Source organism: Eleutherodactylus coqui, chromosome 9 (genome assembly GCF_035609145.1).
Source record: "Eleutherodactylus coqui strain aEleCoq1 chromosome 9, aEleCoq1.hap1, whole genome shotgun sequence".
Classification (NCBI taxonomy): domain Eukaryota; kingdom Metazoa; phylum Chordata; class Amphibia; order Anura; family Eleutherodactylidae; genus Eleutherodactylus; species Eleutherodactylus coqui.
Window position 1 is genome coordinate 89,093,663 of NC_089845.1, and position 13,545 is coordinate 89,107,207.

Sequence of the window (13,545 nt, forward strand, 5' to 3'; positions counted from 1 at the left end):
GGTCCTTTCCCATGGTGCACCGTGGGCTCTGTGCGGTCCATTGCCGATTCCAGCCTCCTGATTGGCTGGAATCAGCACACGTGACGGGGCGGAGCTACGATGACCAGCTCTCCGGCATGAGCGGCCCCATTCACCAGGAAGAAGACCGCACAGCGCAAGCACGTCTAAAAACGCCAGAAGCCAGCGAAATTAGACGGATCCATGGCGACGGGGACGCCAGCAACGGAGCAGGTAAGTGAATAACCTCTGTATGGCTCATAATTAATGCACGATGTATATTACAAAGTGCATTAATATGGCCATACAGAAGTGCTGAACCCCACTTGCTTTCGTGAGACAACCCCTTTAAGGCCTCATGTCCACGGGGAAAATCAGGCCTGCCGCAGATTCTTCATGCAGAATCCCGCAGCGGGTCCCTCCTTTCCCACGGACATGAGGCTAAAAAGTAAACATTACTTACCTGTCCGGACGCTGCGGATCTGCCCTCCGTCACGGCCGGATCTTCTTTCTTCGTGCACTCCATTTTTTTTAAACTCCTGCTCTCCCGCGCTCCCGCGCCGGAGAGCAGAAATTCAGCTGCCGGTGTGCTGCGGGAGACCCGCACTAAAATGGAGCATGCTGCGGGTGTTTTCCCGCACACGCAATCCGTGCCTCAAGGGAAAATGACATCCGCAGGTATTTAATTACCTGCAGGTGTCCAATGCATCCCTATGGGGCGCGGATCACGCGTGAGGGTGACGTGCTGCGGATCTGTCCCCGTGGACATGAGGCCTTATACTTATCCTTTCTTTAGGATCCACTCCTAGTTGTGGCTTCAGAAAATTTATCAAAAAATTGCAAGAAACTGCCCTGTAAAGTTTGTTTGGCGGCATACTCCATATATTGTGCATCTCTGCTTTACTTATTTAGCAGTAATCCTGTGTTAAACCATCTATTATGGTCTAGTTGTTTTATGGTCACAGCTCTGCTGCTGGTAACAGTGTTGATGAAAGACACATCTCCTAATAGTTAAGGGATGTTTTAACCCTTTCCAATACACTGTCTGACATCTGAAGACATTCTGATTGAAGGCTGTACAGCTCCGATGTTGGAAGACGTCCAGAAGGGTATTCTTACTGCATATTACTGGCCGTTGTGTTGTCGAGGGCCTCTCCAGCATGTTCCATACCGCAGTACTGGCTCTAGCCAGCAGATGGCGCCATTGTATAACGGCAGAAAGAGAAAGCCCCCTAGGAAACCCTGAAACCAAAATTGGATTGCAAAGGGTTAAACAGGACAAAATTGTCCTCAGATGTGGATTTTGTCAATTAGTGCAGGTTCTTTGACTGCTGATTGTGTCCTGCGGAACGTTGTGCAGAATTTCTTGCGTTTTTATTCCACAAACTTTAAATGCGGAATTATATCTCCTGTGTGTTAGAAATCTGCAACAATTCCGCAGGACATCCGTAATTCCACAGCTGAAAGCTTTTCTGCTGCAATATTTAATCGAAGTAAAGACACGTGGATTTTAACAGGTGCGGAATTCAAGCCCCATAGTTCAGTAGGATAGGTGATAAAAGTCTGATCCTGAGATTGGGTTAAGCAGTGGTCACACATGCCCAGCGCCACAACATTAATTGTCGGAGATAGACGATCACTTGTACTTGGCTATTCCCATCAGCCCCATTGAAATGAAAAAGATGGTGCCACGCATGTGTGACCTCCACTCCACTCAATCTGACATCACTGTGGTTGGGTGCAATGACAGAAGAGGGGGATACTGGTCCCCTGTTCTCTGGATTGATGGGGGTCTCACTGCTAAGAACCCCACCGATCAGATTTAAAACCTATCCTGTGGATAGTTGGTACAAGTTTTTGGTACACCCCCTTTAATAATTCAAAACCTAGTGCAATGATAGCATACACAATACAAATTTCATTATCAGCCAGTACATGTTTGTGGTATATGTTAAAAGGGCATTGCCACAGGCCACACATATATGTAAAATAGCCCCTTTGATTGCAAGATGCATATCAGCTTAACCAAAATGTTCTGTGGTTTACAGAATTAAGAAGAACACTAGCAATGAGGAGCTGGTACGTTGTGCTATTGATGCTACCAATGCCTATCAAGATATCATTAATTCAATTAAAGCTGCAGAAGAGGCCGCAAATAAAGCAAAGACAGCAGCTGACTCCGCTCTGACAGTAAGTTTCCGCCTTTCATTACATCCTAACTCCATAGTATATAGAAATCTATTACTCTGGGCTTTGAAAAGTAATTACAGCAATTACATTTTGCATTTGAGATTCTTGGTTTTTGAGGTTTACTTGCATTTTCCAGTATTATTTTTCAAGTTATCACATGATTAGCTCCTGCATATAACCACAAGGTGGCAGCAGAAACAGCATTCTGAAAATGACAGACTATTGCCTAGGTCCTATCACTTGGAAGCAGTTTACCCTTATGGCTGGGATATGTCTCTCCATGAAAACCTCTGACCCATCTCTAAAAGTAATCCTCTTGTGAAGTCAGTGTTTTCGCTAGACCTTTTGGCAACATTTGTGCAAATTACCAACATCTTGCATCAGTCCTTCAAGGATCTAGCCACTTGCCCCTTTGTTCAGGCATGCAGGTTGTGTGCAGGTACACTGGACTGAGGCAGCACAGAGGACTGATATATAGATTGGGGATTAGAAAAATCCAAGTACAGTGGTTTGGATGTACAGGCATAGCTGTAGGTGGTGCCAAGGTAGCAGTTGCATCCTGGTGCCCTAGAGGGTCTGAAGAGCCCACTGCCACCTAACAAGACCCCTGAATTATAAATGACACATGGTGGGGCTGGCTGGTATAGATTTTGCTTTGGAGCCCAGAAGCTCCAGGTTACACCTCTGATCATTCATACATGAGGCTGTGTTTCCAGGACAGAATCTCTTTACACTCATTCATTCATTCATTCATTCATTCATTCATTTACACTCAATCATTCACTTCCCTGCAGCTGGATACACTTTTTAACTGCATCTTATTTATATTTATTGTAGAAAGTACAAAGTGAAGATCTGCCTGGAAAAGCCAAAAAATCACTGACAGATTCTGACGCACTGCTCCAACAGGCCAAGAAGACACAGAAATCATTTTCAGGTAAAACTAAGAAAGCTTGTGAATGGGGAACAATCTCTAGTGTATTATTATTATATTAACCCCTTAACGACTGCCTATATGTTTTTTGACGGCGGTCGTTAAGGGGTTTTATTCTGCAGCCCGGTGCGGGTCTCCCATGCTGGGGAAGAGAGGGTGTTCAGCTTTCGGATGACAGCTGGGCACTTGTTCTAATAGTGGGGACCGAAGAGACCTTTACTTCCCACTACTTAACCCTTTATATGCTGCGAACCGCAACTGTATACCAGACAGAGCCACTATAAAATGTATGGCGCTGTGCCCGGTATATAGTGAAGTGGCCACGGTGGTTACCATAGCACCACGGCCAATTCACACTGCTGAATCATAGGGATCACAAGTGGTGGACCCTATGGCATTATTCTATATAAGTATACCAATAGTATACCATGTCGTGGATGTTCTTTTATACAGTAGTTGCCTATAGGCAAACAGCTGCTGCTACCGTATATACCATATGTTGCATCTTTGTATATCCCATATGTGCAGAGTTTATTGCGACTATGTAAATATTCATCTTTTTGATGTAGTAAACAATCTCACTGTATCTGAATCTTAGATGTAAACCCCAAGATGGAAGATATAAAGGACAGATTGACAGCCGCCACAGATAAGAAGAACAGACTGCTAGGTGACCTCACAGCTGTCCAGGGCAGCATCAAGGACATCAAGAGAGGTGAGTAGCTTGTCTTCTGCGTATATCTGTAATATCCTTCTATGTGGACCTCCTGCCACTAATTTACTTGCTTTCTTCTCAGATGACATAGAGAACATGATCACTAATGCTAAGAGCGTAGTAGCCAATGCAGCTGGAATTATTAACAATGTCCAAGCGGAATTAAAACCCATCAGAGAAGATGTGGAAAACCTTACGGGTACAATTGGAACGGCGCAAAATACTTCTTTCAATGAGGCTCTGACAGAAGCAAGGAACTCTGGTGAGCAAATGTGTAACAAGAAGAGAAAGTGTTTTAGCACATTGGTGTATCGCTTCAGATTGGTGAGCCATTGGCCAGCACTGAATCATTTATCACCGTCTGTCAGGCTGCATTCTTTTCTTTGTTTTGGTGTTTCATTTTTAATGTATTGTATTTACTTAGAAATAGTTTATATTACTTTCTTATTTCATTTCTATTGTTGTTGTTTATTTTCTTGCTTTATGCTGCACATCTTAAAGTTGTCCTTCAGTTGTCCCGGAGGACTGTGTGTACTGTAAGTCTATTGGCTGTTTTATCCCTGAAGATCTCTAGTCGATTTCTCATATACCTGTGTAGACTTTGGACACTGTACACACCTGTGAACGATTCAGGGACAGAATCTGGCATGGCACATTACCCCGTAGTCCATGCAGGACCTTAAAACGACACTTGAGGCATGAAGAAACAAAAATGGCCAAACCGCTTCCCTGACTACCTGATGCAGCTGTGCATAGTGTTAATGAATGGTGTAGGGGCGCCTTCACACTTGCGAGAAAAGCGCTCGATTTTTGAGCGATGTGAGAGTACGAGAAAATGCAGAATTAGGAAACCCATACTTTTCAATAGCTTCATTCCCATTTGCGATGTTTTCTGTCCTGCGATGTTGCAAGATTTGAAAATTGCTGCCTGGCCTATTTTTTTTTTGTGTTTTCCTTTGTTTTTTATCGCCCATGTTTCCCTGTGGAGCCTCCGTTTTATCGCAACGCAAGAACTTGTGGTTTTCATGCAATGTGATGCGTTTATAACATTAGAAAGTCCTATTGTTGTCTATTTGAAAGAAAAAGCATTTTGTTTTTTAACCGTGATTTTCTCATGGCGATATCGCGATTGCCAGAGTGGTGCAGCCCTAAGGGAGAAATTTACTAAACTGACATGTCCGACGCCAGGCTTACTACAACTTCCTCCAGTGCACAGTCAGCTTAGGGCGCCTTCACACTGGCGTGGAAATCGTGCGAGATTTATGCGTTGCGAGACGCACAAATCTCACACAAATAAGAAACCCATTCTTTTCAGAAGCTATGCTATGCGGGAAACACATCACAGCATGTCCTATCTTTCTGCTATATTACCCATTGTTTCAATGGGGCCGGTGGCAGCAGCGTCGATCCCACTAAAAGCAAAGGGAGAATCCCGCGATCCTCTGCCATAGACAGCTGCAGCAGGAAATTCCCTTCATTCCTGCAGTGAAAATGCCTCTCACCCAAGGGGCTTTCACATGGATGGCAAGGGCGAAAGCAAGCCGTGAGTCACGGCCCGATATTGCCCTTACCAGTGAGAAGGAGCCCTTAATACATGAAGAGGCGCATGTCTCTTCATTTATGATGTACATCCCCAGCAGCTCCATGTGCCTTCAGAGAAACATATGCAGATCCGACCTGGCGCACATCTCAAGTATAGTTTATGGCATAATTTATTCATAAATCTGTCAGTCCGGGGTAGCCACATCCCTTTCTGACAAGCCCTTCCCACTTTCAAAAAAGTGCAGGGGCTGGCGCAGAGGGAAGAAAAGTCGCAAATTTTTGTGCAAATACCCACTTGCGCAAATATTTGTGAATTTTTAATGACAAAAACAGGCATAAAAGCATAAGTAAATGTACCTCTATATGCTGATTTGACTGGCCAGAGCTGCTCATGTGGAGAGCACTGGTTCATCAAAGCATGTGTAGTGTCTTAGGGCTCAGTCAGATGAGCGTTGTTTTTTGCGCAAAAAAAAAAAGCTTAACGCATGTTAAAAATGTGCGTGAACTAAGCTCCGTGCCCATTGCTTTCAATACGGCCGCAGCTACTGCAGTCGGCTCCATTGAAAGCAATGGGATGCAGCCAACCCCCGCAGTGATTTTCGGGGTAGGGCTTTTGAAATATAATGGCCGTCAGACCTCAGCCTTAGGGTGGCTTCACACGAGCGTGTTTTTATGCGTGCATACGCACGCACAAAAACACGCTTCTGTTTGCAGCAATGCATTGACTATGGTGTGTTCACATGTCTGTACTTTGCAGGTGCGTGCCTGCAATTATAGGACATAGGTGCACCATAGGGAATGCACGCATTGCTTTCAATGGAGCCACAGCTGCTGCCGGCAGCTCCATTGGAAACAATGCTCTGCCGGCCCCCTGCATTCTTTTTCATGGAAGGGATTTACATATAAGCCTTTCCCTGAAATCAATTGCTGGCAGCAGAATCCTCTACCGCAGCTGACATGTGTGACAGCTGCGGTAGAGAATTGAAGAATTCCTCTGCTGTATCTGTCACAGATGTGGCAGATGTAGCAGCAGGTAATTCTTTTAACTAGCAGGGATGAAGGAAACATCTGTCGCATGCGGCAGACGTGTTCTTCATCCTCGCGGGGGTCACGGCAGCGGCGGACAGGTAAGTAAAACAATGCACAGACCTGCATTCATGCGTGTTTTTGCACGTACTTGGGTGCATCTATGTACGCACAAAAACACACTCGCGTGAAGCCACTCTTAGGCGCATAATCCCTGCATGTCAGTAGCGTGGTTTACACATTGCTTAGCAGCGTGTAAACCACGCTCGTCTGACCAAGCTTAAGGTGAAATCAGCTCCAAATGGTTTCAGGATTTACATTATTACTGTTAGGCCTCTGTCATACACAAATTGTCTTTTTGCATTTTTAAAAGCTTGTAAAAAAAACTCCATCAGTTCCAAGTGCTTTCCATGGTATTTTTACAAACGTTTTTGGTGGTGTTTTTTAATTTGTGTTTCTATAGTCTTTTTTTTTTTTGCTTTTTGTAAAGTCCTTTAGAGAATTCTATCAACCAATCCCAGAATAACGCTATACCCAGAGCATGCTGTGTTTTGGAAAAAATGGCATGGACCTCAAAAATGCCACCAAAACGTCACACACCAAAGTACATTATTGGTAGTGTGCTTTATATTTCACCGTAGGCCTTATTGTAATTTCTGGTCGCATAAAAACACAAACCAAAAATGCCATGAAAAATGTGATAGTTTTCTGAAAAACACAGTGTGTGAAACCAGCCTTCCAGAGGTTGTGTGTTGCGTGCGCACAGCTCTCCGGGTTCACACATAATACCAAAAGTTTTTTTAAAGAAAATTAACAAAAATTCAGATTGCTGTATAATTTCTCATTTTCTTTTCACCCTTAGTAATGAAACTAAGTGGCAGCCTGCCCGATGTTTTTGATGCCATGAATCGCATCAATAGTCTTGTGCCCTTAGGAAACATCTCTGAGAGTGTGAGTCGTATAAGAGAGCTCATTCAGCAAGCGCGAGATGCAGCCAATAAGGTGAGTTCTGGGATGAGCATGATAAATAAGTGCTACAGCGTATCTTCACATTAATTCCTTATAGCTGTAAATATACAGGGGTGCCTATAAGTTAGATTTTTATAGGGTTTTGGTGGTTCTGACTTATTAATTTCCACATAGGCTTTTGGAAGTTGGCCATCCAGGCCGATGTTTGAGGGCTTATTCACAGGAGCGTACATTGGCTGCCGTTTTCACGGTCAGACGATATATGCTACCATCTAAGCTGTCTTCCCCCTTCCCTCCCTCTCACCGACTCTCTGCCTCTCTCCTCTCCTCCGGCTGTTTGCAATGGGAGGGGGTGGGGCAGGGTGGAGCTAAGCTCCCGCCCCTTGCCCACAGCCAAAAATGGGAGGTCCGCCCCATCCAGTGCTCTCCAATTGCAAACGGCCAGATGGGAGGAGAGAGTCGGTGAGGGGAAGGGAAGGGGGAAGACAGCTCAGATAGTAGCAAATATAAGCCGCCCGTGAAAATGGCGGCCAATATACGCTCGTGTAAATAAGCCCTGAGTGTGTATATGCACAATTACACACATGATACTAATTGATGACTGCTGGTCACATCTCATTGTTACCACTATTTGCCCCTTGATTTTAAAAATCATTCGATGTGATCTTTGTCTTTTTTGAATAATAAAGTATTTGGATTACATCTTAGGCGATATTACCTATGGGTATTTTAATTTTCCTTTGGCAATTGTGTTTGTAAATATATCTTGAGATGACTAAATGGTTAATCCCAAAATTGACTTTTATCCCTTAACCATATGATATGTGATAAAAGTCCAATCGGTGGGGTCTCACCAATGAGACTCCACAATCCTGAGAACTGGAGTCTGAGCTCCCCTCTCCACCTCACCCACCCACATTGACTTGGAGAATGCTTGGAGCAGTGGTCGCACATGTACAGTGCCGGACCATGCATTTCAGTGGAGCTGACGAAAATAGCTAAGTACAAGTGCTCAATACCCCCACTGAAGATGAATGGAGCAGCACCACACAGTCTCCTCCTCACTGCAGGGGGCACAATGAGCCAATAGAGTGAAGGAGAGGGGGCACACGGGACTCCTGTTTTCAAGATCAGTGAAGGTCTTAGCAGTGTGACCCGAACCAATCAGACTTTTATCACCCATTTTGTGGATAAGTAATAAAAGTCAGTTTTTAGAATAACCTTTTAACAAAATATCAATTAATGAACCATTAACAATACAGGGGGTATTTGTCTAGCCACTTGCACCAGCTTTCTCATGGAAAAAAGTTGCAAGTTCTGTCACAGGCTACATTTGTGTAGACGTTTGTGACTTTTTTCCATTTCTTGCGCCTTGCTCACAACTTTTAAAATAGTGGGTGGTGCTAAACAAAAGGTGTGTGGCCTTCCCTGACCTGGCAGAAGTTGGCATAAATTATAGTGCAAAGTTATGCCAACTCATAGATGTGGCAAATGTATTATCAGACATTGTAGTGCAAGAGAGCAGCAAATTGCATCAACTATACAGATACTGAACCTCTGTCGCCCTGCGTCGTATTGTGGTCTTTTAGTACAATAGTAAGGGTAGAAAATCAGGGCTTTGTATATCAGCTGAAAGCATCTTTTCCTTCACCATCCCAACCTGAATGATGATCTCTTTGTAGGTTGTTGTACCAATGAGGTTTGATGGCAATTCTGGAGTGGAAGTGCGACCTCCAAGCAATCTTGAAGACTTGAAGGCCTATACTTCACTTTCATTCTTCCTTCAAAGACCACAAAGTCGGGGAGATCGCAGGAAACGGCAGCTGCCTGCAAATATGTTTGTGATGTATCTGGGCAGTAAAGATGTAAGTAACATACAGCCATTAAGGGCTCCTACCATCTAGCGTCTTTTTTAACACTGATCTATCGCTTTTTGCGATTTTAACATTGTAAAGTCCCATTGACATTTGCATTAAGAAAACGCAGTGATATCGCGGCATTAAAAAAACGCTAGTGGGTAGAAGCCCTAAAAGAGAAACCATTTATTACAAACTCCACTGTGTTAATGGAATATCACCTCCAGAAAGTATTGCTAGTGATATACAGTATACAAGATCTCCTATATACTGTGTGTTGTGTGCGAATATGACCAACGCTCTTTATTTTCAGACTTCCAAGGATTACATAGGCGTAGGTGTTGAAGACGGCAAACTCATGTGTGTCTATAACCTCGGAGGCAGCGTGTCTGAAATCAATGTGAGAGAATTTGTCTCCTCCAATAAAGCGGAGGAATCTGTGCTGGATAGAGTTGTGTTAGAAAGGTGAGGAGGTGAATGGAGAATTACTTGGCATTCCATGAGATTTCACCAAAGCTGTCTATAAGGGGGCATTCACACAAGCGCGAGTCATGCCCAACATTCTCGGGCGCAGCTCGCCTTACAAGGGACACGGACACTTCATCTTGTGTAATGTGTGGGAGACCATACATCTGCAATTTTCTCACATGATTAACGACAATAGGTGTTGCTAATGTTAAAAATGCATCACACAAACATCGCAAGTTCAGGCGCTGCGATGCAATAAAACGGAGGCTCCATAGGGAAACATGAGCGATAACAAATAGAAAAACGCAGAAAGATAGGGCAGGCAGCGATTCCAAATGTCACAACATCACAGGACAGAAAACCTGGCAAATGGGAATGAAGTCATTGAAAAGCATGGGCTTCATAATTCTGCGTTTTCTCGCACTCTTGCATCACTCAAAAATCGCACGATTTTCTTGCAAGTGTGAAGGCAGCCTTAGGGGGACAGATGTCTCTGCTTTAGGGCATGGATGTCCAGCAGTCATCTTATGGGCTGTATGCAGCCTTCTGATAATATGTTAATATTAGAGATGAGCGAGCATCCAAATGCTCGGGTCTGCGTTATTCGAGTCGAGCTTTTCCCAAAATTCCAGAGCTCTACTCGAGTAACGAACCCCATTGACTACAATGGGATACTCGAGCATTTTTGTATTCTCTCTCTCTCTCCCCTTCCCCTTCCTGCCAGACCAAAAATTTTCGAATGACGCGGGGAGGGGCCAAAACAGGCACGTCACAGTGGGGAGGACCCAAAAGCTGGGGCAGGGTCGCGATTTGATGCTCGTCGAGAAACGAGCACCATCGAGTACGCTAATACTTGAACGAGCATCAAGCTCGACAGAGTACGTTCACTCAACTCTAGTTAATATGCATTATGGCCTCCACAATTCTACCCGATATGTGCCAGTATTCATTTTCCAAATGGCAGCCCTCTAATGGTTAACCTGCCATACTCCTTAAATGCATCTATATTAAATGTTATGTCTTATTTCAGGATCTACCAATATGTTACTCTGAATTACACCAAATCATTCACATCCAGTAATCCAGACCGGTCACAACTATACAGTACCGAAGTGCAGAGCAACACTCTGCTCAATCTGAATGCTGAAGATGTTGTGTTTTATGTCGGAGGATACCCAGACGACTTCACTGTGAGTCTATACAACAGTCTACTTTTCTAGTTCTGCTCTTATTACATTGGAAAATATTTTTTTGCGTTTTAAACAGAGAATTAGGCAAAAAAACCTGTAGAGTAAAACCAAGTGTTCGGTAATTCATAGAACATTCTTTAGTTAGACGGATTCCTGATTAAAGGATGCATATATTTACTTATCATATCAGAAAGGGCTTACAAGTAACTTTCCCACATCAGCCCCATTTAAATTGGAGCCTCAAACAAAGGCACTAATAGGAACAAGCATAAAGTGCATTCTTTGTGCAAATTTAAGGTTTCGCTCAAACAACTGAGCAAGCAGAATCATATAGCCATAATCCATAGAACCTAACATACTAAAGTACTGTGGACACAAGTCGTGTGATCCCACTGTTTTCCTCTGGCATTGCAAATGGGCTTTGGGGAGGTGGATTAGATGTTAATGTTTAGATATTAGGGTTACATGGGAGTTGCAATGAGGTCACGCAGCCAAAGATCACGGTCCAGCACTCAGTAGACTCACAGGGCAACTCTACTGGGCTGGATTTTTGAAATTGAGGTTGCATCAACCTGTGACTCGCATTGTAATTCTATTGAGTTCATTGGCAGGACGATGCTACATTGCTGCACGTTGATCTTTGGTAACGCAACCCCTATCACGGCCAAAGTTGCCATGAAACCCTAGCCTTAATGTTAAATGAGTCTTTCTGCCCCCTTGTACGCTCAAAAATGAAATCCAAAACTAAATTTTCCCTTCAATGGGGTTTCGTGCTTTGGTAAGGCACAATCAGCTTGTAGTAGGGACATTTATTATCTGAGAACCTATGTGGGTATCATTGTTTTATCTGCTTAATTCCATGAGTAAAGGCCCATTTACACGGGGTGACGAGTGTCGGGCAAACGATGCCCATACTCGTCCCTGCACATACTCACTCTCGTGCTGCTGCATGGGAGCTAGTATCACTGGCTCACAGCGGGGCAGCAAGAGAAGATTTCTCTCCTCTTACTCTCCCCGCCCCTCTCCATTGCCTTAACACAGCGGCCATTCAGTACTGAACGGCCGCTATTAACACTGAATGATCAGCTATCAGCTCATCGTCCATCGTTTATGCTGCATAAACGATGGACGATGAGCTGATTGTCGATCGCTCAGTGTAAATAGCAGCTGTTCAGTAATGAACGGCCGCTATGTTAAGCCAATGGAGAGGGGTGGGGGAGTGAGAGGAGAGAAATCTCCTCCAGCCGCCCCACTGTGAGCCAATGATTCTAGCTCCCATGCAGCAGCACGAGAGTGAGTATGTGCAGGGACGAGTATGGGCATCGTTTGCCCGACACTCGTCCCATGTAAATGGGCCTTAATACCTGTTGTAGATTAAAATAGATAGGATCTCAGTATTGCTCATGTTATCAGATATGGATATAATTACACAGACAATAAGAGTAAAAAAAACAACACAAGTCCACGAAGTCCAACCTATAATCCTGCACTGTTAATCCAGAGAAAGGTGAAATCCCATATAAGACAGTTGTCAGTCACCTCATATAAGGCCTAATTCACATTACTGTATTTTTGGTCCATGTGTTGTCCAGGTCTACAACGGAATAGACTCTGACAGCACTCGGAGCCATAGTAGTCAGAGTGCCGGTTCACACCTGTTTTATGTCAGTCACAGTCTGCATGCAAAAAGTTGCTCCATGCACTATTCTTATTGATAAATGAGACTGTTATTTTCTATGTGTTTATACACGGGGGATTTTTCTCTCGGACCGAGATAGAGAAATCTCAGCATATTCTATTTCAGGGCGATATTGCCCATTTAATCCTCTGGCTGTACATTTGGCTGTGATTTGCATGTGAGTGCTATGCGGTTTTAACTTTTACTACATGCGATTTTTCATGTGTGTAGAAATTGCATGTGCAGCAAGGCGATGCATGTTTCTCATAAAACGCACTCTCAGGAAAAATCGCATATTTACAAGTGCAATACTGGTCCGAACCTCTTGCACCGATATCATGCCCTAAACTGTCTTTCTTCCAAACTGAATACCCCAAGTTTGCCAACCTGACTTGGTTACAGTCCACTCCAGTGTTCATATCTGGGCATACACCAGTGCCCTCCTGACTACTCGTGATAATATCATAGCTGCTAGAATTCTAATGAACTCCACATATATATATGATTCAACATCAGTTCTTACAGAATGTATAGTATAGGTTAATAGGAGTTAGAGATGAATGTATAACACATCCATAATCCAGTCTGTTAGGAAAATAGGATATCTGAAATGTATAAATACATGTGTTTCTCTCGAAATGCCTTGTTAATCCTGTTTTTGTATTCCATCTTAAAGCCTCCACCCAGATTGAATTTCCCCAAATACCAAGGCTGCATTGAACTCGATGACATAAACCAGAATGCAATCAGCTTGTACAATTTCCGGCAGACATTCAACATTGACACTAGGAGGGTTGAGCCCTGCAAAAGGTATGCTAGTAGGGTGGTTGTATGGCACCCCAAATAGTATTGTGATAATAAAGGGGCATCCTGTGGAGCAGGGGTCCCCAACCAGCGGGCCGTTGGATGTTTTTTTTTTTTTTAAACTTGTTTTTATTGAATCAGGACAAACTTTGACATTACAGATGCATTTGCCGTTC

General features: G+C 43.8%; 1 protein-coding gene across 1 annotated transcript in view; it reads left to right on the plus strand.

Moving 5' to 3' along the window:
• The window catches only part of LAMA3 (laminin subunit alpha 3), a 205,905-nt gene that overhangs the window by 159,062 nt on the left and 33,298 nt on the right, over positions 1-13,545 (plus strand). Inside the window, exons 53-61 of the mRNA XM_066578034.1 lie at positions 2,046-2,187; positions 3,025-3,124; positions 3,720-3,836; positions 3,919-4,098; positions 7,267-7,406; positions 9,056-9,238; positions 9,543-9,694; positions 10,728-10,887; positions 13,242-13,375. Of these exons, the coding sequence (XP_066434131.1) occupies positions 2,046-2,187; positions 3,025-3,124; positions 3,720-3,836; positions 3,919-4,098; positions 7,267-7,406; positions 9,056-9,238; positions 9,543-9,694; positions 10,728-10,887; positions 13,242-13,375 (1,308 nt within the window). The remainder of the gene's footprint in view (positions 1-2,045; positions 2,188-3,024; positions 3,125-3,719; positions 3,837-3,918; positions 4,099-7,266; positions 7,407-9,055; positions 9,239-9,542; positions 9,695-10,727; positions 10,888-13,241; positions 13,376-13,545) is intronic.